The 24313-nt window shown below is 40.4% G+C and overlaps 1 protein-coding gene across 1 annotated transcript in view; it reads left to right on the top strand.

Annotated features, from left to right (window-relative positions):
- Positions 1-11796, top strand: part of LOC128663184 (zinc finger protein 501-like) — a 33492-nt gene extending 21696 nt beyond the window's left edge. Inside the window, exon 5 of the mRNA XM_053717387.1 lies at positions 10410-11796. Within this exon, the coding sequence (XP_053573362.1) occupies positions 10410-11401 (992 nt within the window). The 3' untranslated portion in view covers positions 11402-11796. The remainder of the gene's footprint in view (positions 1-10409) is intronic.
- Positions 11797-24313: the final 12517 nt, after the last annotated feature.

Here is a 24313-nt window from a genome sequence, read left to right as displayed (position 1 = left end):
GTAACTCCCTTTGTTCCTTCAGCTAAATTCAAAACCAGTTTTCCTTTACCCACTGCTAGCCTTGAGATATTGGAGACCAAAAGTTAGACGGAGTCATCTCCATGCTAGTGAGGTGTACCACTATTCCCCTAGAGGATAGTACTTCTTACAGACCATGCATATAAAGCTTAAAAGGTTTCATAGGTGGTCTTTCAGCTGCCATGCAACTTGTTTCGCCCAGCTCTCAGCATAGGTAGTGTGGCGTATGCTATGTCAGTTTGGTGTGACAATCTACCTGATAAGACTGCGGGATAATTTTCTCCAGAACACATACAGGACCACAGTTTAATCTGGACTGCAAATAGTTTCATTTGTGATTTGGCCATTGGAATGTCTTGTCTCAATGCCAATAGAGCTGTTATGGCAGTGTTAGCTAGACATGCATTGTGGCTTAAGTCCTGGTCTTCTAAACATGGAGCAGACTTCGGTCTCTCCTTTTTGAGGGTAAGATACTGTTTGGTCCAGCCCTGGATATTCATGTTTACTTGTAGGAAAGAGCCTTTCTACCACAGCATAGCATATACAATCCAAGGGTAAGGCTAAGGCCTCTGGCCACTCATGCTCCTTTCATCAGATCAAGTCCCAAAAGAATAGTTGCAAGTTCTCCCAAATCTACATGGTGTCCTGGTATTTCAAAAAGTCTTCCTCTGTTTCCAAATCAGCAGGAAGGTATATCCCCCAGATTGCGCATATTTCCTGTGGAGGTCATATTGACTTTTTGTTGGGGCGGGGTGGTTTTGGCAAACTTCATATCAGATACTTGGGGACTGTCAAAGCAAGAGCCTTCCTGTCAAGTGTGGCAGATCTGGTAGACATTGGAGCTATTGCTGCAATCTCTCTAAAAAAAAAATAGGGAAAGGAGTTATACTCCATTGTGTACCTAATTTTCAAAGAGGGAACCTTTCGGCCTATTCTATATCTAACAACTAATTAAATACACTGCTTGAGCGCTGCTTATTAGAAATATCACATAACTACAAGCTCCTTTATCATTTCAAACTGCTGGAGCTTCTCTGCGTATCATGGCAACAGGAGATTCATTTTTGAGCTTGTCAGAAGATTGATTACACCGCCCCACGTGGTCCGGAACACAGAGAGGTCTTGAGCTGCACAGAGACCCGCCAAAGGTTTGTTGCATCCTTGTAAAACCTTTTAAGGTATTACATGTTTTTCTTCCTTTCTGTATTATTAGTGCTATTTATAGGGGATTCTGGAAGCTTTTTACACCATAGTAGACTATTATGTACTGTGATATCTGTCCTAATAATATTTTATTATAGACATTGACAGATCTTATAGGATATTGGCCATTAGAAGCACATTTCAGTGCATTTAGGAGGGGATGATCAAAATAATTTTCCATTTATATTCTGGCCCATATGCTGAAGTGAAGTTCAATGGGGTCCTCTCTCAAAGTTTTCATATTTCAAATGGCACCAGACAAGGTTGCCCCTTGTCTTCAATTCTTTGTCTTGACCATGGAAGCCTTAGCTGCCCACATCAGACATAATCCAAATATTTTTAGGGAATTCCCATAGGTCCAAACAATTATAAAGTCACCTTATTCAAAGATGATATTCTTCTCACTTTGTCCTCCTGGCACTGCTACAACAATTCAATCGATTCGGTAAACTTTTCAACTTTTTTATTAACCAACAAAAGTCAGAAGTCCTCAATGTCTCACTGACACAGACTGATAGACCTAGGCTCCAAATGCCCTTATAAACTTCAGTTCTCTCATCCAATATATCTAGGGGTGATGTTGACTCCACATGTCTCACAACTCTATAACACTAACTATAAACCACTTTAATCCAACATATCCTATGTACATGGCAAGACAAACCACTTTCCTGGTGGGGCAGGATACAACCAATCAAAATGATATTGTCTAAAATACTATATATTCTCCAAACTGTACCGATAACACTTCCTAGATTCTGCCTCCAACAATGTCTTTATATGGGGATGTCTGCGTGCCAGATTAAGCACGACTAATATGTACCGGTCTTTACAAGATGCTGGACTGGGAGCCCCCAACCTTAGAGCCTATTATAACTCGGTGTTACGCCATAAAATGCTTTATTTTTATACTAGGAAAGATCCTCAGACCACCCACACCAGGTTGGGTTGGCCTTTTTCATGTAAAAATGATTTTCTCTAGACATATTTGAAATCTGGGTCATCTGATCATGAAAATCCCAGGCATATCGACTACAAAATCCCCTTTATTTTTCCAAACATGGAATTTATTAGCGGGTATGAACCTAAAGGAAAAGTAGATATTATCCATGAAACCCAGACTCTGTACCAATTATTACCCTATTAGAACACGTGAAACTAGAGCCACGTCAAGATTTTCAACATATTAAATGGAGCCTTCACATCCTGGCTTAAATATATATTTTACTGCATAATTTCCTACATAACACCCAGTTTAAGCAAAATCTTACCCAAACCCTTTTGAACAATTACGTCTGTCGGCATTGCCCCTCTAAAGCCTTAGGGGCCCACATAATAGTAGTATTATTGTGCTATTAATGTTTATTCGTCTCACTGTAACTGACATTCACTGGTACATGTTTCTGTGGAATATTTGCTCCCTCATGCATCTTCAGGAGGCAATGGAGTTTGAACTTCTGTTTTCCCTCCTCTCCCATACAATGGAAACTGTCAAACCTACTATTTCTGTTTCTTTACATACTGTCATCAGTGTCTGTATATTTAAAAAATAAATAAATATAAGTTAATTTCTAGGAAAATTCAAGCTTGAGTGGGAGTGCTAAATAGGGCTCCAATCGTAATCTAGCCCATAGTCAGGTGCATAATTAAACAATTTATATCAAACCGTTGCTAATGATCATCAATTTAATATGTAGGTTGAAACACAATTATTAACTGAAACAGAAACAGCTTTGTAGGAGGATTAAAACTGGTTGAGGAATAGCCAAACTCTGCTAACATGGTGAAGTTGCGTGTTAGAAGTCATACACCATGGCAAGGCTGAGCACAGCAACCAGACACAAGGTAGTTATACTACATCAGCAAGTTTTCCACCGACAGAAATTCAAAGCAGCCAGGGGTTTCCAGTTGTGCTGATCAAGTGCTTCTAACAAAGCATAAAGAAACAGACAACATTGAAGAATGTAGACGCAGTAGTCAGCCAAGGAAACTTAGTGCAGCAGATTAGATACATCATGCTTACTTGCCTTAGCCATCAGAAGATGTCCAGCAGTGCCATCCAATTTGGCAGAAACCAGTGTGATCCTAGTTACCCATCTCCTATCCGAAGAAGTCTGGTCGAAAGTGGTCTTCATAGAAGACTTGCGACCAAAAAGACATACCTCTTATGTAAGAACAATGCCAATCACCTCAAATATGCATGTAAATACAGGAACTAGGGTGCAGAAAAATGGCAGCAGGTGCTCTGTACTGATGAGTCAAAATTTAAATATTTGGCTGTAGCAGAAGGCAGTTTGTTCACAGAAGTGCTGGAGAGTGTTACAAGAATGAGTGTCTGCAGGCAACCGTGAAGCATGGTGGAGGTTTCTTAAAGTATAAGGCTGAATTTCTGCAAAAAGAGTTGGGGATTTGGTCAATCCTGAGCAGTACTGACTGTGTGCAAGTGTACCTAGAACAATTGATGCTGTTTTGAAGGCAATGGGGGGGGGGGGGTGGTGTCACACCAAATATTGATTTGAGTTTTTCATCTGTTAACTCACTTTGCATTTTGTTAATTGATGAAAAATAATCTATTAACATTTCTATTCTTTACAGCGTTTTTTACACCTGTCTAAAAGTTTTGCACAGTACTGTATATCTATATAAAAAATATTTAACAGAATACAAAAAAGTGTTTAGCTCGCTTCTCAGTATTCTTCCTGGTTCAATAAAATTGTTCACCCCTGCAGTAAAATGGTAAGGATTAGTAGATTGTATCCTTTTTTTACTGTTATGGTGAGATTTATTTCTTCTGTTATGTGTGATCAGTCCACGGGTCATCATTACTTCTGGGATATAACTCCTCCCCAACAGGAAATGCAAGAGGATTCACCCAGCAGAGCTGCATATAGCTCCTCCCCTCTACGTCAGTCCCAGTCATTCTCTTGCACCCAACGACTAGATAGGATGTGTGAGAGGACTATGGTGATTATACTTAGTTTTTATGACTTCAATCAAAAGTTTGTTATTTTAAAATAGCACCGGAGCGTGTTATTACTTCTCTGGCAGAGTTTGAGGAAGAATCTGACAGAGATTTTTTACTATGATTTTAACCGGAGTCGTTAAGATCATATTGCTGTTCTCGACCATCTGAGGGAGGTAAAGGCTTCAGATCAGGGGACAGCGGGCAGATGAATCTGCATTGAGGTATGTGGCAGTTTTTATTTTCTGAATGGAATTGATGAGAAAAGCCTGCCATACCGTTAAAATGACATGTATGTATACACTTCAGTATTCTGGGGATGGTATTTCACCGGAACTACTGTGTTAAAAGTCACTAATCCTTTTAATAACTATTCTTATGTTAAACGTTTTTGCTGGAATGTAGAATCGTTTACATTGCTGAGGTACTGTGTGAATAAATATTTGGGCATTATTTTCCACTTGGCAGTTTTTTTGCTTTAATTGTGACAGTTTCGTTTCTCTTCACTGCTGTGTGGGAGAGGGAGGGGCCGTTTTTGGCGCTCTTTGCTACGCATCAAAAAAAAAAAAAAAAAAAAAAAAAAAAATTCCAGTCAGCCACTTTTATATTTCCTGCATGATCCGGTTCATCTCTGACAGATCTCAGGGGTCTTCAAACTTCTTTGAAGGGAGGTAAATTCTCTCAGCAGAGCTGTGAGAATTCTTATAGTGACTGTGAATAAAAAACGTTGTTTTGTTTTCTTATGTACAAATTTAATTAGTGTTGTTTTTTACTAATGGGAACAAACCTTTGCTAAAAGTTGTGTTGTTTTAAAGTTTGATGCAATAACTGTTTTTCAGTTCATTATTTCAACTGTCATTTAATCGTTAGTACCTCTTTGAGGCACAGTGCGTTTTTTTGCTAAAAAAGATTATAACCAAGTTGTAAGTTTTTTTGCTAGTGTGTTAAACATGTCTGACTCAGAGGAAGATATCTGTGTCATTTGTTCCAATGCCAAGGTGGAGCCCAATAGAAATTTATGTACTAACTGTATTGATGCTACTTTAAATAAAAGTCAATCTGTACAATGTGAACAAATTTCACCAAACAGCGAGGGGAGAGTTATGCCGACTAACTCGCCTCACGCGACAGTACCTGCATCTCCCGCCCGGGAGGTGCGTGATATTTTGGCGCCTAGTACATCTGGGCGGCCATTACAGATAACATTACAAGATATGGCTACTGTTATGACTGAAGTTTTGTCTAAATTACCAGAACTAAGAGGCAAGCGTGATCACTCTGGGGTGAGAACAGAGTGCGCTGACAATGCTAGGGCCATGTCTGATACTGCGTCACAGCTCGCAGAGCATGAGGACGGAGAGCTTCATTCTGTGGGTGACGGTTCTGATCCAAACAGATTGGACTCAGATATTTCAAATTTTAAATTTAAATTGGAGAACCTCCGTGTACTACTAGGGGAGGTCTTAGCAGCTCTCAACGATTGTAACACTGTTGCAATACCAGAGAAACTGTGTAGGTTGGATAAATACTTTGCGGTACCGGCGAGTACTGACGTTTTTCCTATACCTAAGAGACTAACTGAAATTGTTACTAAGGAGTGGGATAGACCCGGTGTGCCGTTCTCACCCCCTCCAATATTTAGAAAGATGTTTCCAATAGACGCCACCACTCGGGACTTATGGCAAACGGTCCCCAAGGTGGAGGGAGCAGTTTCTACTTTAGCTAAGCGTACCACTATCCCGGTGGAGGATAGCTGTGCTTTCTCAGATCCAATGGATAAAAAATTAGAGGGTTACCTTAAGAAAATGTTTGTTCAACAAGGTTTTATATTACAACCCCTTGCATGTATCGCGCCGATTACGGCTGCGGCAGCATTTTGGATTGAGTCGCTTGAAGAGAACCTTAGTTCCTCTACGCTAGACGACATTACGGACAGGCTTAGAGTCCTTAAACTAGCTAATTCTTTCATTTCGGAGGCCGTAGTACATTTAACCAAACTTACGGCTAAGAACTCAGGATTCGCCATACAGGCACGCAGGGCACTGTGGCTAAAATCCTGGTCAGCTGATGTTACTTCTAAGTCCAAATTACTTAATATACCTTTCAAGGGGCAGTCCTTATTCGGGCCCGGTTTGAAAGAAATTATCGCTGACATTACGGGAGGTAAGGGCCACGCCCTACCTCAAGACAAGGCCAAAGCTAAGGCTAGACAGTCTAATTTTCGTCCCTTTCGGAATTTCAAAACAGGAGCAGCATCAACCTCCACTGCACCAAAACAGGAAGGAGCTGTTGCTCGTTACAGGCAAGGCTGGAAGCCTAACCAGTCCTGGAACAAAAGCAAGCAGGCCAGGAAACCGGCTGCTGCCCCAAAGACAGCATGAACCGAGAGCCCCCGATCCGGGACCGGATCTAGTAGGGGGCAGACTCTCTCTCTTCGCCCAGGCCTGGGCAAGAGATGTTCAGGATCCCTGGGCACTAGAGATCATATCTCAGGGATACCTTCTAGACTTCAAATTTATCTCCCCCAAGAGGGAGATTTCATCTGTCAAGGTTGTCAACAAACCAGATAAAGAAAGAAGCGTTTCTACGCTGCGTACAAGATCTGTTAACAATGGGAGTGATCCATCCGGTTCCGTGGTCGGAACAAGGACAAGGGTTCTACTCAAACCTGTTTGTGGTTCCCAAAAAAGAGGGAACTTTCAGGCCAATCTTAGATTTAAAGACTCTAAACAAATTCCTAAGAGTTCCATCGTTCAAAATGGAAACTATTCGGACAATCTTACCCATGATCCAAGAGGGTCAGTACATGACCACAGTGGATTTAAAGGATGCTTACCTTCACATACCGATCCACAAAGATCATCACCGGTATCTAAGGTTTGCCTTCTTAGACAGGCACTACCAGTTTGTAGCTCTTCCATTCGGATTGGCTACGGCTCCAAGAATCTTCACAAAGGTTCTGGGTGCCCTTCTAGCGGTACTAAGACCGCGAGGGATTTCGGTAGCTCCGTACCTAGACGACATTCTAATACAAGCTTCAAGCTTTCAAACTGCCAAGTCTCATACAGAGTTAGTTCTGGCATTTCTAAGGTCGCATGGATGGAAAGTGAACGAAAAGAAGAGTTCTCTCTTTCCTCTCACAAGAGTTCCATTCTTGGGGACTCTTATAGATTCTGTAGAAATGAAGATTTACCTGTCAGAAGACAGGTTAACAAAACTTCAAAATGCATGCCGCGTCCTTCATTCCATTCAACACCCGTCAGTAGCTCAATGCATGGAGGTGATCGGCTTAATGGTAGCGGCAATGGACATAGTACCTTTTGCACGCCTACACCTCAGACCGCTGCAATTATGCATGCTAAGTCAGTGGAATGGGGATTACTCAGATTTGTCCCCTACTCTGAATCTGAATCAAGAGACCAGAAATTCTCTTCTATGGTGGCTTCATCGACCACACCTGTCCAGGGGGATGCCATTCAGCAGGCCAGACTGGACAATTGTAACAACAGACGCCAGCCTACTAGGTTGGGGCGCTGTCTGGAATTCTCTGAAGGCTCAGGGACTATGGAATCAGGAGGAGAGTCTCCTTCCAATAAACATTCTGGAATTGAGAGCAGTTCTCAATGCCCTTCTGGCTTGGCCCCAGTTAATAACTCGGGGGTTCATCAGGTTTCAGTCGGACAACATCACGACTGTAGCTTACATCAACCATCAGGGAGGGACAAGAAGCTCCCTAGCAATGATGGAAGTATCAAAGATAATTCGCTGGGCAGAGTCTCACTCTTGCCACCTGTCAGCAATCCACATCCCGGGAGTGGAGAACTGGGAGGCGGATTTCTTGAGTCGCCAGACTCTTCATCCGGGGGAGTGGGAACTTCATCCGGAGGTCTTTGCCCAAATACTTCGACGTTGGGGCAAACCAGAGATAGATCTCATGGCGTCTCGCCAGAACGCCAAACTTCCTCGATACGGGTCCAGATCCAGGGATCCGGGAGCAGTTCTGATAGATGCTTTGACAGCACCTTGGAACTTCAGGATGGCTTATGTGTTTCCACCCTTCCCGCTGCTTCCTCGATTGATTGCCAAAATCAAACAGGAGAGAGCATCAGTAATTCTAATAGCACCTGCTTGGCCACGCAGGACTTGGTATGCAGATCTAGTGGACATGTCATCCTGTCCGCCTTGGTCTCTACCTCTAAGACAGGACCTTCTGATACAGGGTCCATTCAAACATCAAAATCTAACTTCTCTGAAGCTGACTGCTTGGAAATTGAACGCTTGATTTTATCAAAACGTGGTTTTTCTGAGTCGGTTATTGATACCCTGATTCAGGCTAGGAAGCCTGTTACCAGAAGGATTTACCATAAAATATGGCGGAAATACCTATACTGGTGCGAATCCAAAGGTTACTCCTGGAGTAAGGTTAGGATCGCTAGGATATTGTCTTTTCTACAAGAAGGTTTAGAAAAGGGTTTATCAGCTAGTTCATTAAAGGGACAGATTTCAGCTCTGTCCATCTTGTTACACAGACGTCTGTCAGAAAATCCAGACGTCCAGTCCTTTTGTCAGGCTTTAGCTAGGATCAAGCCTGTGTTTAAAGCTGTTGCTCCACCATGGAGTTTAAACTTAGTTCTTAACGTTTTACAGGGTGTTCCGTTTGAACCCCTTCATTCCATTGATATAAAGATGTTATCTTGGAAAGTTCTGTTTTTAATGGCTATTTCCTCGGCTCGAAGAGTCTCTGAGTTATCAGCCTTACATTGTGATTCCCCTTATCTGATTTTTCACTCAGACAAGGTAGTTCTGCGTACTAAACCTGGGTTCTTACCTAAGGTAGTCACTAACAGGAACATCAATCAAGAGATTGTTGTCCCATCCTTGTGTCCAAATCCTTCTTCAAAGAAGGAACGTCTTTTACACAATCTGGATGTAGTTCGTGCCCTCAAGTTCTACTTGCAGGCAACTAAAGATTTTCGCCAAACTTCTTCCTTGTTTGTCGTTTACTCTGGACAGAGGAGAGGTCAAAAAGCTTCTGCTACCTCTCTCTCTTTTTGGCTTCGTAGCATAATACGTTTAGCCTATGAGACTGCTGGACAGCAGCCTCCTGAAAGAATTACAGCTCACTCCACTAGAGCTGTGGCTTCCACTTGGGCCTTTAAGAATGAGGCCTCTGTTGAACAGATTTGCAAGGCTGCAACTTGGTCTTCGCTTCATACTTTTTCCAAATTTTACAAATTTGACACTTTTGCTTCTTCGGAGGCTATTTTTGGGAGAAAGGTTCTTCAGGCAGTGGTTCCTTCTGTATAATGAGCCTGCCTATCCCTCCCGTCATCCGTGTACTTTTGCTTTGGTATTGGTATCCCAGAAGTAATGATGACCCGTGGACTGATCACACATAACAGAAGAAAACATAATTTATGCTTACCTGATAAATTCCTTTCTTCTGTTGTGTGATCAGTCCACGGCCCGCCCTGTTTTAAGGCAGGTAAATATCTTTTAAATTATACTCCAGTCACCACTTCACCCTTGGTTACTCCTTTCTCGTTGATTCTTGGTCGAATGACTGGGACTGACGTAGAGGGGAGGAGCTATATGCAGCTCTGCTGGGTGAATCCTCTTGCATTTCCTGTTGGGGAGGAGTTATATCCCAGAAGTAATGATGACCCGTGGACTGATCACACAACAGAAGAAAGGAATTTATCAGGTAAGCATAAATTATGTTTTTATACCATCCATATCTTTAGCTGTAATTATGTGCCTATCTTTTGTATCATACAAATCTGATGTGTGTTATAATTAAAGCTTATGTAAAAAAGAAAATGCATTTTACACCTCAAAGATTATTATGCAGCTGTTGGTATCTTTCATTAAAATGGAGCATGGTGCCAGTAAATACATGAAAGAATTTTCTTACATTTTATTTATTTCTAATTTGCCCTACAATACAGAATACGGATCCTATCATCACATAATTGAACCATAATTTTTTAAAGAAAATAATACATATTTTTATATGAAAATAATACTTTTTTTTTTATCCCCCTCCACACTTAAAATTGCATTTTTTAATTTTTTATAAAAATATTTTTTTGATACACAGAATAGTTTTAGTTTTCCACATACACCTACCAATCGAGGCATAATTGTTTCAGATTACTACAATATTTTTTTATTTTATTTTTTGCTTTTTTCATCTCTGCAACTTATGTTATATTTTTTTTTGCAGATTGTGCAGAAGACTTTAACTACAGTTTACCACAGTGTAAAATACAAAGTGATCTCTATCATTATCAACTGGGGACCTACAAGACTTCAGGAAAAATGCATAATAGATTAATGGATTTGAAAGAAGAATCTGTAACCACACACAGGAGGATCTGTAGATATAATCTCCGCAAACGTAAAACAATAGAGTGTATTTCTGAGTTGGTAAATGAGGAAAAGGACTCTACAAAGCCTTACAGAAATGTATATATCAATGGTTGCACGTTTGAAAGAATTTCAATTCATAGAGTTTGCAAAAGAAATAAGAATTCTCACTCAACAGAAACTCAGTATAACTGCAATGAGTGTGGAAAGAGCTTTATTCAGAGCTCATATCTCATAAATCATCAGAAGTTGCATACTGGAGAGGCACCTTTTGAATGCACAGAATGTGGAAAGTGCTTTAAAAATAAGTCCCTTCTGAGGAGACATCATGTAACACATACAGGGGAGAGGCCTTATGTTTGCAGTGAGTGCAAGAAGTGCTTCACGCACAGTTCTACTTTAATGAGGCATCAGCGAATTCATACAGGAGAAAAACCATATAAATGTGCAGAATGTGGTAAAAGATTTAGCATCAGCACATACCTTCGGGTACACCAGAGAACACACACTGGAGAAAAACCATATACTTGCAAAGAATGTGGAAATAGTTTCACTCAGAGCACAGCTTTGATAATCCATCAGAGATCACACACAGGAGAAAAACCATATTCATGCCATGAATGTGGCAAAGGCTTCACTCACAGATCACATCTGGTAACACATCAGAGGTTCCATACAGGTGAGAGGCCTTATTCTTGCAAGGAGTGTGGTAAAACATTCAAACACAGCTCCTACCTTATAGTGCACAGTAGATCGCACACAGGAGAGAGGCCGTATACATGCACTGATTGTGGTAGAAGATTTGCACAGAGTTGTCAGCTTACAACTCACCAGAAATCTCACATATGAGAAAATAACTGGAATTGCCATATCTACTTCATCAGATTTTGCACAGTAATAATGCCTACAAAATGTAACCCTTTTTTTTTTTTCAATCCCTACTGCATTTTACTAATTTCAATACTCTCCTAAAATATCAATTTTTTAAAACATTTGTTTAATTTATTACCAGTAACTGTGTACAGGTATGAAAAGTGTCAATCATTTTTACCTGTTTAGTGCATGTTTTGTCTTATAACTCAATTTGGAGGACATTAAAGCCATTATTCCAGATATAAATACCAGAAAGATATTTTCTACAAAATAAAATACTGATATCAATTCAGATGTGATTTAACATATTTCAGATGTGTCCCTAAATCTGTATATTTAAACAAATAAAAAAACATTATGTTTGCATCTTTTTCGAGTTTAAAATTCAATGTTAAAGGTTTATATTTTTAAGACCTTTACTCTTTTACTTAAACTATTGGTGTTAAGGTATATTACAAAATAAAGAAGTCTCAAAATCACACTTTATTATATATGTAGCACTCAATAGACAGCTGAAAAAATGATTTCCTGTTTCCAAAGAGTTTTGTTGAGGCCCTTCTTGCTTCTAGTATGCAGAAGCAAAAGAAAACTGGCCATATCAGTTATAGAAGCCAGTCCTCCACTATTTTAGAGGATAGTTAATCTTCAACTTTTCATTTATTTAGGTTTCAATAAATGAGCCAGGTTTAAAAGACTCTTTTGTTGAAAAGATAAATAAATCAGGAAAAGGCGAAGAATTTTCTTGAGGGCTGTGCTAAAACTCATGAGCTCTGAGCCTTGGCAAGACACGATGCTGCTTTTTTTGACAACACTGTGAGTTAATAATAAATCACAGCTATAACTTGTTGAGGCACTTTGGAGAATAACTGTGCTTAAAGTTAATGTAAAGTTTAATGAATAAGTGGCCGGTTTTTAAAAATACTCTTAGAAACAGGGGCACTTTCATTCATTAAACTTTACAATTAAGTTTTTTTTAAAAAAATAAAAAAAAAATACTTACTTTTGTTTTATGGAAAGCAGACCAGCGATCCTCTGCCCGCAGCTCCTGCTGTATTTAGCACAGCGATGACTAATTGGGCTTCCTCCAATCTTTGCGTGCCCCCTTTGGCGTCCAGCTTGTTGGGCAATGCAGCGATTGGAGGAAGCCGGATTCGTCATCGCTGTGCTAACTACAGCAGGAGCTGCGGGGGGAGGATCGCTGGTCTGCTTTCCATAAAACAAGGTATTTTTAAAAAGTAGCAGCGTTGTAAAGTTTAATGAATGAAAGTGCCCCTGTTTTTAAGATACTTATTAATTAAACTTTATATTCACTTTAAGTCCTCAGTAAAAATGTTTTTTTTTTTTTTTAAGAATTTATAACTGACAACATAAATCAATAGGTACACAGCATATCAATTTTATAGGCTTACAGAAACATAGCTGTGAACATGCAACGACCTGTAACAAGCTATATATATACTGTTAAAGTAAAATAACATGAAGACAGCTGGTCCAAATTTTAAAAGGTTATAATTGTACAATTAAACATATTACAACAAAAATGACAACCGGTCATTTTACAGTAATACAGAGTGTGTGGCGTGCAGCATTAGATTGCAGCAATGTCTCTTTTATATGCCATGTTGGGTGTTTCTGAGAATCTTCACATTATGCACCTCGTGGTCTTCTTCTTATCTTGTCCATACAAACTTTGGGTGTTACTGTAGCTGAAAATACTTACTTTGCATATACAGCAGTTTCTGTACTAGCTGAATTGACAAGTAAATGTAACTGTTTAAAAATATCACTTGTCAGTCCCTTATAACATATAAGAAGAATATATATACAGAATTAAAAAAATATTTTTCCTTAACATTTCTCGCCCTTTTGATAATTTTATTATCACATGTATTTATCTATTACCTTGCGTTTATTATCACGCCATTATTACTTTGTGTCTCTCATTTGACTAACTAACAACCTTCCTACCTGGAAATGACCCCTTAGACAGACTGTATATCACTGAGTATACAGATAAGCTGCATAGACAGTGGGATGCTGAGCCTCCATTCCAGATCTGCCTACATAGTTATCATTTCCTCTAAGCATTCACACATCTTTATTGGTAACACACAAACACAAAATATGCAATCTCTATCTAAACAGATAACAACAGCAGCCAGAACTGCATCCCTTCACAGGCCTAGGTCCAAATCCTGTAGTAGGCCCAAAGCTGATGAGGTGCAATTGTGGGACCCCCTCGCAGAGATGAGATCTTCCACCTGTCTCCTAAAATTACTGGAGGGTCTGCAGGGAAGGCAGGTAGCTGAACTAAGTTATCAGTCGGTCATCTCTGTAGCTGTTGTATCCTCACCCTAAACAATCCGTATCTTCATCTTTTTCTGCAACGAGAAACACAAATCATTAACAATTTCCAAACAATTAGGCACATTAGAATTACTCCTATCACTACCACTATGGGTTTCAAAAGATTTGTAAGCATATTTTTAAACCAGGTTCCAATCGATCCCATCCTTCCTTAGATATATCTCTAGATCTTTGTTGTAACTCTTTTTTACTTTATTCATGTGTAAAACTTGTAGTCTCATTAATAATCCCATCCATAATACTAGCATATTTGTTAATTCTTTTTGCTAGCTCAATTCCCCAACCTGTCCAGGCAGGAAACCACATCCAGACTTTATCTGCAGATGAGAATAATTCTTACTTATACCTTGTTTAAGGACCATTGGAATAATCTTACCATCTTTCCCAGCCATAGTTGAAACCATCTCATATTGTTATATAACTGAGTTTGACAGGTCCATTCATCATTGTCTGTCTGTTCAAGACAGGCACACCTAGTGGTACATAAAGCTTTTAATGTTGAACAAAAACATAAACTATTAGAATCAGCAGTTACTGTATCACATGGTACTTTGTTAGGTTCCATATTAAATGTTAAAGTAGCATTTTTACAATCTGTTTTCCCCACATATACCTTGGGCAAACTAAATATGCAACCTTTCATGTTTGCTATGTAATTAACATACATTGGCCCAAGACACATTGTAGCTATAGAAACTATACCAGCAAGTTCTGAGTATGTACCTTGATCTGAGATAGCATTATGAACAGAGTGATCTATATCTATTTGAACATCATCATTCATTGATATTGGTACACCTATTAAAGGGATTCCTTTATGATTGGCAGGAACATGAGAGCATATCCAACAGTCTGTGGCATTCAGTTGCGGTTTGTTGGTGTAAAAGCCAGATGGAATTTGTCCGTTTGTCAACCTTCACTGGTGTATAGAGGTATAAAACACAAAGAAAAGGACACAGAAAAAAACAGGACAGTATATGCATCTTGGCAGTTAGTTAACCCACTTTGTCCCTAGTGGTCTCACCCTTTTAACACAGGTTTTTATCACCGGCCTGGAAGTTCACTTTCTTACAGTGAGAGGCGTATATCCAGTTTGGTTTCCCTTCCACTTTGACTGAGGTGGGTGTTGTCAGTAACACCTGATATGGGCCGTCAAACCGGGGCTCTAAGTGTCTCCTCACGTATCTTCTTATCACCACCCAGTCTCCAGGGTGCAGGTGGTGAGTTCCAGTTATTTGTTCTGGATCTGGTAATGAAGAGAAAACTTTTCCATACAAATTAGTCAGTTGCTCATGCAGCTGAACAACATAATCAGTTAGAGAAGCATACTGCCCATGTAATTCTTGTGGAAAGAAAAGACCTATTAGTGGTCTGCCAAACAAAATTTCAAATGGCGAAAGGCCATGCTTTGCCTTTGGGGTGTGTCTTACTGCAAAGAGGGCTAAAGGTAAGGCTTGTACCTAAGTAAGTTTTGTCTGCTCACAGATCTTAGCTATTTTATTTTGTAAAACACCATTGGCTCTCTCTACTTTCCCAGATGATTAATCTGCAACCCTTTCATCATTTCTGCAAACACTTGCCCAGTAAAATGAGTCCCTTGATCAGATTCTACTGTTTTCAGGTAAACCATATCTGCACACAATTTTAGTTATCAGCATTTTTTCTGTTACACCTGCTGTTGCCTTGGCAACCGGCCAGGCCTCCACACAAGAGGAAAACATGTCTACACACACCAAAACATAGTCATACACACCACATTTGGGCAGCTGAATATAGTCTATTTGCAGTCTTTGGAATGGGTAGTCAGGTTTTACAAGGTGTTTCATCTCCACCTTTGTAAATTTACCTGTAGTGTATTTAGCACACATCATGCATTTCTTGCACCATTCAGTTACAAATTGTGAGAAACCTGGTGCAAACCAAAATTTATTAACACTTGCAATCATTCTTGCAATCATTCCCCCTTTGGAAACATGGGAAGGGAGATGAGATAAACTGGCTAAAACAGGATATAGCACTGTAGGTGCACATAATCTACCATCCCCATGTTTCCAAACCTCATTTCTCCAACATTGGTGTGTCCGGTCCACGGCGTCATCCATTACTTGTGGGAAATATTCTCCCCCACAGGGAAAGGAAAGGAGAGCACACAGCAAGAGCTGTCCATATAGCTCCCCCTCTGGCTCCGCCCCCCAGTCATTCTCCTTGCCGCTCTGAACATGGGAGTGATAAACCCAGTCCCCTCCGGGGAACAAGGTCTAGGTTTTTACTCAAACCTGTTTGTGGTTCCCAAAAAAGAGGGAACTTTCAGGCCAATTCTGGATTTAAAGATATTAAACAAGTTCCTCAGTGTTCCATCCTTCAAAATGGAAACCATTCGGACAATCTTGCCGACAATCCAGCAGGGTCAATATTTGACTACCGTGGATCTAAAGGATGCGTATCTGCATATTCCAATCCACAAAACTCATCATCAGTTCCTGAGGTTCGCCTTTCTGGACAAACATTACCAGTTCGTGGCTCTTCCATTCGGTTTAGCCACCGCTCCCAGAATTTTCACAAAGGTGCTAGGGTCTCTTCTAGCGGTCCTAAGGCAGAGGGGCATCACTGTAGCACCTTATCTAGACGACATTCTAATCCAAGCGTCGTCTCTTTCCAAAGCAAGGGCCCACACAGACATTGTGTTGGCTTTTCTCAGATCTCACGGGTGGAAGGTGAACATAGAAAAGAGTTCACTGTCACCATCCACAAGGGTTCCTTTTCTGGGAACAATAATAGATTCTGTGGAAATGAAGATCTTCCTGACAGAAGTCAGAAAGCTAAAGCTTCTAAACGTTTGTCGAGTTCTTCATTCTATTCCTCAACCCTCCATAGCTCAGTGCATGGAAGTAATAGGACTAATGGTCGCAGCAATGGGCGTGGTTCCTTTTGCTCGAATTCATCTAAGACCATTACAGCTGTGCATGCTCAATCAGTGGAATGGGGACTATACAGACTTGTCTCCCCAAATTCAAGTAGACCAGGTAACCAGGGACTCACTTCTCTGGTGGTTGACCCAGGATCACCTGTCTCAGGGAATGAGTTTCCGCAGACCGGAGTGGGTCATCGTCACGACCGACACCAGCCTCTTGGGGTGGGGCGCGGTCTGGAACTCCCTGAAAGCTCAGGGCCTATGGTCTCGGGAAGAGTCGCTTCTCCCGATAAACATTTTGGAACTAAGAGCAATATTCTATGCGCTCCTGGCTTGGCCTCAGCTAGCGGAAGACAGGTTCATAAGATTTCAGTCGGACAACATAACGACTGTTGCGTACATCAATCATCAGGGGGGAACAAAGAGTTCCCTAGCGATGAAGGAAGTAACCAAGATTATCCAATGGGCAGAGAATCACTCCTGCCATCTATCTGCTATTCACATCCCAGGAGTAGACAACTGGGAGGCGGACTATTTGAGTCTTCAGACTTTCCATCCGGGGGAGTGGGAACTCCACCCGGAGGTCTTTGCTCAGTTAACCCAATTATGGGGCATTCCAGACATGGATCTAATGGTGTCCCGTCAGAACTTCAAGATTCCTTGCTACGGGTCCAGATCCAGGGATCCCAAGGCGACTCTAGTGGATGCATTAGTGGCGCCTTGGTCGTTCAACCTAGTGTATGTGTTTCCACCGTTTCCTCTCCTTCCCAGGCTCATAGCCAGGATCAAACAGGAGAAGGCCTCGGTGATTCTGATAGCTCCTGCGTGGCCACGCAGGACTTGGTATGCAGACCTGGTGAATATGTCATCGGCTCCACCATGGAAGCTACCTTTGAGACAGGATCTTCTAGTACAAGGTCCATTCGAACATCCAAATCTAGTTTCTCTGCAGCTGACTGCTTGGAAATTGAACGCTTGATTTTATCCAAGCGTGGGTTTTCGAATTCTGTGATAGATACTCTGGTCCAAGCCAGAAAACCTGTGACTAGAAAGATTTACCATAAAATATGGAAAAAATATATCTGCTGGTGTGAATCCAAGGGATTCTCCTGGAGTAAGATTAAAATTCCAAATATTCTCTCCTTTCTCCAAGAAGGTTTGGATAAAGGGTTGTCAGCTAGTTCTCTAAAAGGACAGATTTCTGCTTTATCTGTCTTGTTACACAAACGACTGGCAGCTGTGCCAGATGTACAAGCTTTTGTTCAGGCTTTGGTTAGAATCAAGCCTGTTTACAGACCCATGACTCCTCCTTGGAGTCTAAATTTAGTTCTTTCAGTTCTTCAAGGGGTTCCGTTTGAACCTTTACATTCCATAGATATTAAGTTATTATCTTGGAAAGTTCTGTTTTTGGTTGCTATTTCTTCTGCTAGAAGAGTTTCTGAATTATCTGCTTTGCAATGTAATCCACCCTATCTGGTTTTCCATTCAGATAAGGTTGTTTTGCGTACTAAGCCTGGTTTTCTTCCAAAAGTTGTTTTCAACAAGAATATTAACCAGGAAATAGTTGTTCCTTCTCTGTGTCCGAATCCAGTTTCAAAGAAGGAACGTTTATTACACAATTTAGATGTTGTTCGTGCTTTAAAGTTCTACTTAGAAGCAACAAAAGATTTTAGACAAACCTCATCTTTGTTTGTCGTTTACTCTGGTAAGAGGAGAGGTCAAAAAGCTACTGCTACCTCTCTCTCTTTCTGGCTGAAAAGCATTATCCGATTGGCTTATGAGACTCCCGGCGGCAACCTCCTGACCGAATCACAGCTCACTCTACTAGGGCTGTGGCTTCCACTTGGGCCTACAAGAACGAGGCTTCTGTTGATCAGATATGTAAGGCAGCGACTTGGTGCTCTCTGCACACTTTTGCCAAATTCTACAAATTTGATACTTATGCTTCTTCGGAGGCTATTTTTGGGAGAAAGGTTTTGCAAGCCGTGGTGCCTTCCATTTAGGTAACCTGATTTGCTCCCTCCCTTCATCCGTGTCCTAAAGCTTTGGTATTGGTTCCCACAAGTAATGGATGACGCCGTGGACCGGACACACCAATGTTGGAGAAAACAGAATTTATGCTTACCTGATAAATTACTTTCTCCAACGGTGTGTCCGGTCCACGGCCCGCCCTGGTTTCCTAATCAGGTTGAATTTTTTTTTTCTTTATACACTACAGTCACCACGGCACCCTATAGTTTCTCCTTTTTCTCCTAACCGTCGGTCGAATGACTGGGGGGCGGAGCTATATGGACAGCTCTTGCTGTGTGCTCTCCTTGCCTTTCCCTGTGGGGGAGAATATTTCCCACAAGTAATGGATGACGCCGTGGACCGGACACACCGTTGGAGAAAGTAATTTATCAGGTAAGCATAAATTCTGTTTTTCTAGTTTGCAACCAGCATTTTCCCACTTGCTCTGAATTAGGGAACCTGTTTGGTTTTGGAGGGTTTCTAAGACCTCCATTGTCAAATTCTCCACAGTTTCAGAGGACTGTAGGAGTATCATGAGACACGTTTTTTCTCTGAAATTAGAGAAGAGAGGAGCGCAGACTCAAATGCAGAGTAATAACAGTTTTAATATAACACACAAGACAAATGGCCACTCACAAGATAAAAGTTAAAATTCAGCATATGTGCAACAATAACACAAAAGACTTATCGTCTCATGTCAGGTTCCTTCTGTGTTCCAAAAATGTCAAAGTTGGCGTGTCCCTCCAATGATTTCCAAATATAGCCCGGTTGTCTCCAAACAAAGTTCAAGCAAAAGCATCAGACATAAACAACAGTGGTAATAATACCTGTGATTCAATACTGGAATATGGGGCAAGGAGGATAACAGGCAGATTGACAATTGCGACTATGTAATAACGTTCCTCTGCTCTTATACCTCCAGACGTATTTAGTATTTATTATTGTGATATTTTAAAGAAAGTATTGTCATTTTTCTTATATGTCGTTTTTATCTTAGATATCCAACACTGCCGTTATTTACCCCATGCGATTGGTCTAATAAGTGGGTGTGTGTATTTACACTCCCCTTTATAGAGCCTCTCCTCCCTTATCACCTATTACTCTTGAGAACTTGAGAAAGTCACGCCGAGACGTGACGAAACGCGTAGAGATCCGCCCATCCCTGAGCCATTCGTTCCTGTGAAGCCGCCCCAGCTCTAAGTCTGCAGCTACGAGTCTGGAGGTATAAGAGCAGAGGAACGTTATTACATAGTCGCAATTGTCAATCTGCCTGTTATCCTCCTTGCCCCATATTCCAGTATTGAATCACAGGTATTATTACCACTGTTGTTTATGTCTGATGCTTTTGCTTGAACTTTGTTTGGAGACACTTTGCAACGGACATAATCTGACAACCGGGCTATATTTGGAAATCATTGGAGGGACACGCCAACTTTGACATTTTTGGAACACAGAAGGAACCTGACATGAGACGATAAGTCTTTTGTGTTATTGTTGCACATATGCTGAATTTTAACTTTTATCTTGTGAGTGGCCATTTGTCTTGTGTGTTATATTAAAACTGTTATTACTCTGCATTTGAGTCTGCGCTCCTCTCTTCTCTAATTTCAGAGAAAAAACGTGTTTTACAATCAAGGTCTGTGGAATCACCTGTTCAAGAGGAGCTGCTGGAATCCTTTGCTTTATTCATAGGATCTTTTAATAAGTATAAAGAACTTTCCTTGCATCTACATCACTGGACTTTGTGTTATTTGTATTTATATTTTACACAATAACAATTGGTATGTTTTATATATGATATTCAATTTATAACTTCCAGGTTTATTGCGCTGCTTTGGTGTGTGTGTGCAAACACTCCCCATTTGTTTGTATTATATTTAGGAGTATCATGAGAGCTGCCTTCTTGGCTGCTTCATCTACCCTATTATTACCCATAGTGATAGGATCTATTGCTCGCTGATGTGCCTTTAATTTCATAACAGCTATAGCTCTTTTGAAAACGCTGCGGTCTGTTCCAGTGTCCACCAAACACTCCACAAAATGGTATGGCATGTCAGAGAGGGTCAGGCGAACAAAGGCATCACCCCCTCTGTACTCAGACATGATTGACTGGAAGCCCAGTCCATCAATTGTTTTCCCCCAGTTATAACATTTACCTTTTCTGGGTTCCCCCTCATTTATCCCTTAAATTATTTCTATTGGGGTTTCCCAGGGGCACACACTGGCATTACCCTTAGTGTTTTTTTTCTATACTTCTATGTTCCTTTGTATTGAGCTCGCTAAGCTCATTAGTGTTGGGACTGATTTATATCGCCAATCAGAATGGGCGGAAACCAATTGAGAAAACAATTTATTATGGATTTCTTTATTCAGTCCTGACACCAATGTGGCAGTGAGCATTTTTCCCATACCTTAGTCTTCAAGGTTACCTCTCCTTGGGGCATATACATCTTGCCATGAGGTGGTATTGGGCACATAAGATACTACAGTCAAAACTCGGGGCACAAATTATTTTCCCCAGCAATACTAAAACCCAACAATTTCCTTTTATTACTTAGAACAATTTTCCATTTCATGTCTATTAGCAAAATATCATTATTCACTTGACATTCTTTATTAAATGATCAGCAAGGCACCACTGGGAGTCAGCTGAACACATCAGGTAAACCAAAGAAAAGGTCCATCTATGTGCAGCCTACAATCAACAGCTATCTCCCAGTAATGCATTCCTCCTCCCAAACCTACCTAGAAAAACATACATCTATACATATATATATATATATATATATATATATACACACACAGTATACACATACATACATCTATACATATATACACACATATACAGCTCATACATACACATACAGCACACATGTACACACTGTGACATAAATATTCACACTCTCACACGCATGTATTTACTATCAAATACACTTACAAAGATACTCACTGACAAACTGGCACACAGATTCTACACACTCTACAAAAAATGCACACAAACCCCAGGACTAGGGCACATAGTCCACAAGGCCTTGGCATGCAGTCACAAATGACAATAGACATCCAATTGCCAATGCCCACATACAATCAGACCCACAACCAAATATCTAACCTTATAAATGCAAGGGCTACCATTAGTAACCAAAAAACTTTCAAGGGGGTAAGTACTAGTGGTCTTATCAGTAGTGAAAATACTTGAGAGTAGTAAAAGTGTAATTACCAATAAAGTAACTAGCAAATCAGACCTCTTAAAGATTCACTACTAGAATCTTGTGTATATTGTAATTTATATTAATTCTACTGCAAAGAAGGACCATAATGTACAAAGGGACAAGGCATGGCTATTACAGTGTCACTTATGCAAGTCACAGCAGTGCTAGCCTTTTAAAACTCCAGTTAACCCATATAAATACCAAGCAGAAATGTAAAAGCCCTAAATGCCCTCAAACATAGCATACACTCTTATGTCTTTTAATGAAAGACTTGCATATGTGTGTGTGCAAAACATACATAATCTTACATTTAATTCAGTTGAACAAAAAGTTTCTAGCAGCACATAAAGTCTAGGACAAAAAAGGGTTAAAAAAACAACAACAAAATTGTTCTGCTCTGTGCTGGAGGAAGGGGGGTTGGAAGCCCCCGCCCAGAACTGCAGCTGCAGCACACATACTTTGTCTTCTACAGAAAAAATACATTGGGCTGTTTCTGATAGGATTCTACAGTTATTTTTATAGAGATTTTCCTAGTGGAATAATTCAAAGGTTCCCCCTTTGGAAACCCAACATCCATTCCCTTAGTCAACTTGCACCATTCAGGCAGATGCCAGCTGACCCACATACTATATTCTTTATACATTTCCTCCTGTGGGCTATTGAGGAAATTTTGGACGTCCATTGCTTAAGGATGACCTCATGTCACCCTTTCTAAGAATCGTTTCTCATAACCCAGTTATGATGGAGGGGACTTTTACCCTTCTCTCTCGACTCTTAGCAATACTGTGGCTGTCAGGGAAAGGCCCACACTATAAATCCCTCCTAATTTTCCAACAAACCCAAATAATAAACAGTAGGGAGACAAATCCTAAAAATACTTGGCCTCTTATATCATCAAAATCAAACCATGCTAGGGGACTTACATCAACAGTTTTATACATCATTAGAGACAAGTCTACTACAGCTCAGGTATGCGCCCTTCAGTATAGGAGCGTGCAAACTCAAACCAGTGTGCCCAAGGTTTTCAGAAACAAAGCCAAGAGGTGATCAAAAAGATCAGAATTCGCCCTTGTTCTCTGGGAATAGCACTATGCCCAATAGCAGCAATGGACTGAAGCTGAACTTAATCAACGATGTCCATAGGCCGAGCATAGGGGGTACCCAGAGACTTTGTACTGACAGACCAAGGTTGACTAGTAAGAAATTCTGCAGCTACCCACACTTAACCTTCTATTTTTCCTCTGCTGTACAGACCATTTTAGTAACAGTTTACGTTTACTTAACAAACACAGAAAATAGAAAACATTTGTCTCTGAGGACAGTAGAATCCTCTTACTTAACACACTACTGCTCCCACTTGCTTTCTCCGCAGAGGGGCGTCTTGGAGCAGTACATTCACACGCCGTAAAGGACCTCTTACACTCACACATTCATAACAAAAGATGTTAAAACATAAAATACAACTGTCTCAGGTTCTTGGGAGTTTGTACTCACGACAGGACAGAGGGTTTAGGAATCAGAGGATAGGAGAGCAATTTGAGAAACAAAGGTTCTCACCTTTTTGGCGCCTGTGGTCTCCTGTCCTCATAGTTCCAGTCCTGGCTCCGTCCATAATCGCTTTCAAACTCCCGGGTTTCGGCACCAAATTGTTAAAGTAAAATAACGTGAAGACAGCTGGTCCAAATTTTAAAAGGTTATAATTGTACAATTAAACATATTACAACAAAAATGACAACCGGTCATTTTACAGTAATACAGAGTGTGTGGCGTGCAGCATTAGATTGCAGCAATGTCTCTCTTTTATATGCCATGTTGGGTGTTTCTGAGAATCTTCACATTATGCACCTCATGGTCTTCTTCTTATCTTGTCCATACAAACTTTGGGTGTTACTGTAGCTGAAAATACTTACTTTGCATATACAGCAGTTTCTGTACTAGCTGAATTGACAAGTAAATGTAACTGTTTAAAAATATCACTTGTCAGTCCATAAGAAGAATATATATACAGAATTAAAAAATATTTTTCCTTAACAACACACACACACATACAGTGGATATAAAAAGTCTACACACCCCTGTTAAAATGTCAGGTTTCTGTGATGTAAAAAAATGAGACGAAGATAAATCATTTCAGAACTTTTTCCACCTTTAATGTGACCTATTAACTGTACAACTCAATTGGAAAACAAACGGTGTTCAGAATTAAGCAATCACATTCAAAATCATGTTAAATAGGAGTCAGCATACACCTGCCATCATTTAAAGTGCCTCTGATTAACACCAAATAAAGTTCAGCTGCTCTAGTTGGTCTTTCCTGATATTTTCTTAGTCACATCCCACAGCAAAAGCCATGGTCCACAGAGAGCTTCCAAAGCATCAGAGGGATCT

This window comes from Bombina bombina, chromosome 6, assembly GCF_027579735.1.
Source record: "Bombina bombina isolate aBomBom1 chromosome 6, aBomBom1.pri, whole genome shotgun sequence".
NCBI classification, from domain to species: domain Eukaryota; kingdom Metazoa; phylum Chordata; class Amphibia; order Anura; family Bombinatoridae; genus Bombina; species Bombina bombina.
Note: the sequence above shows the minus strand (reverse complement) of the source record. Positions and strands in the feature narration are given on the sequence as shown.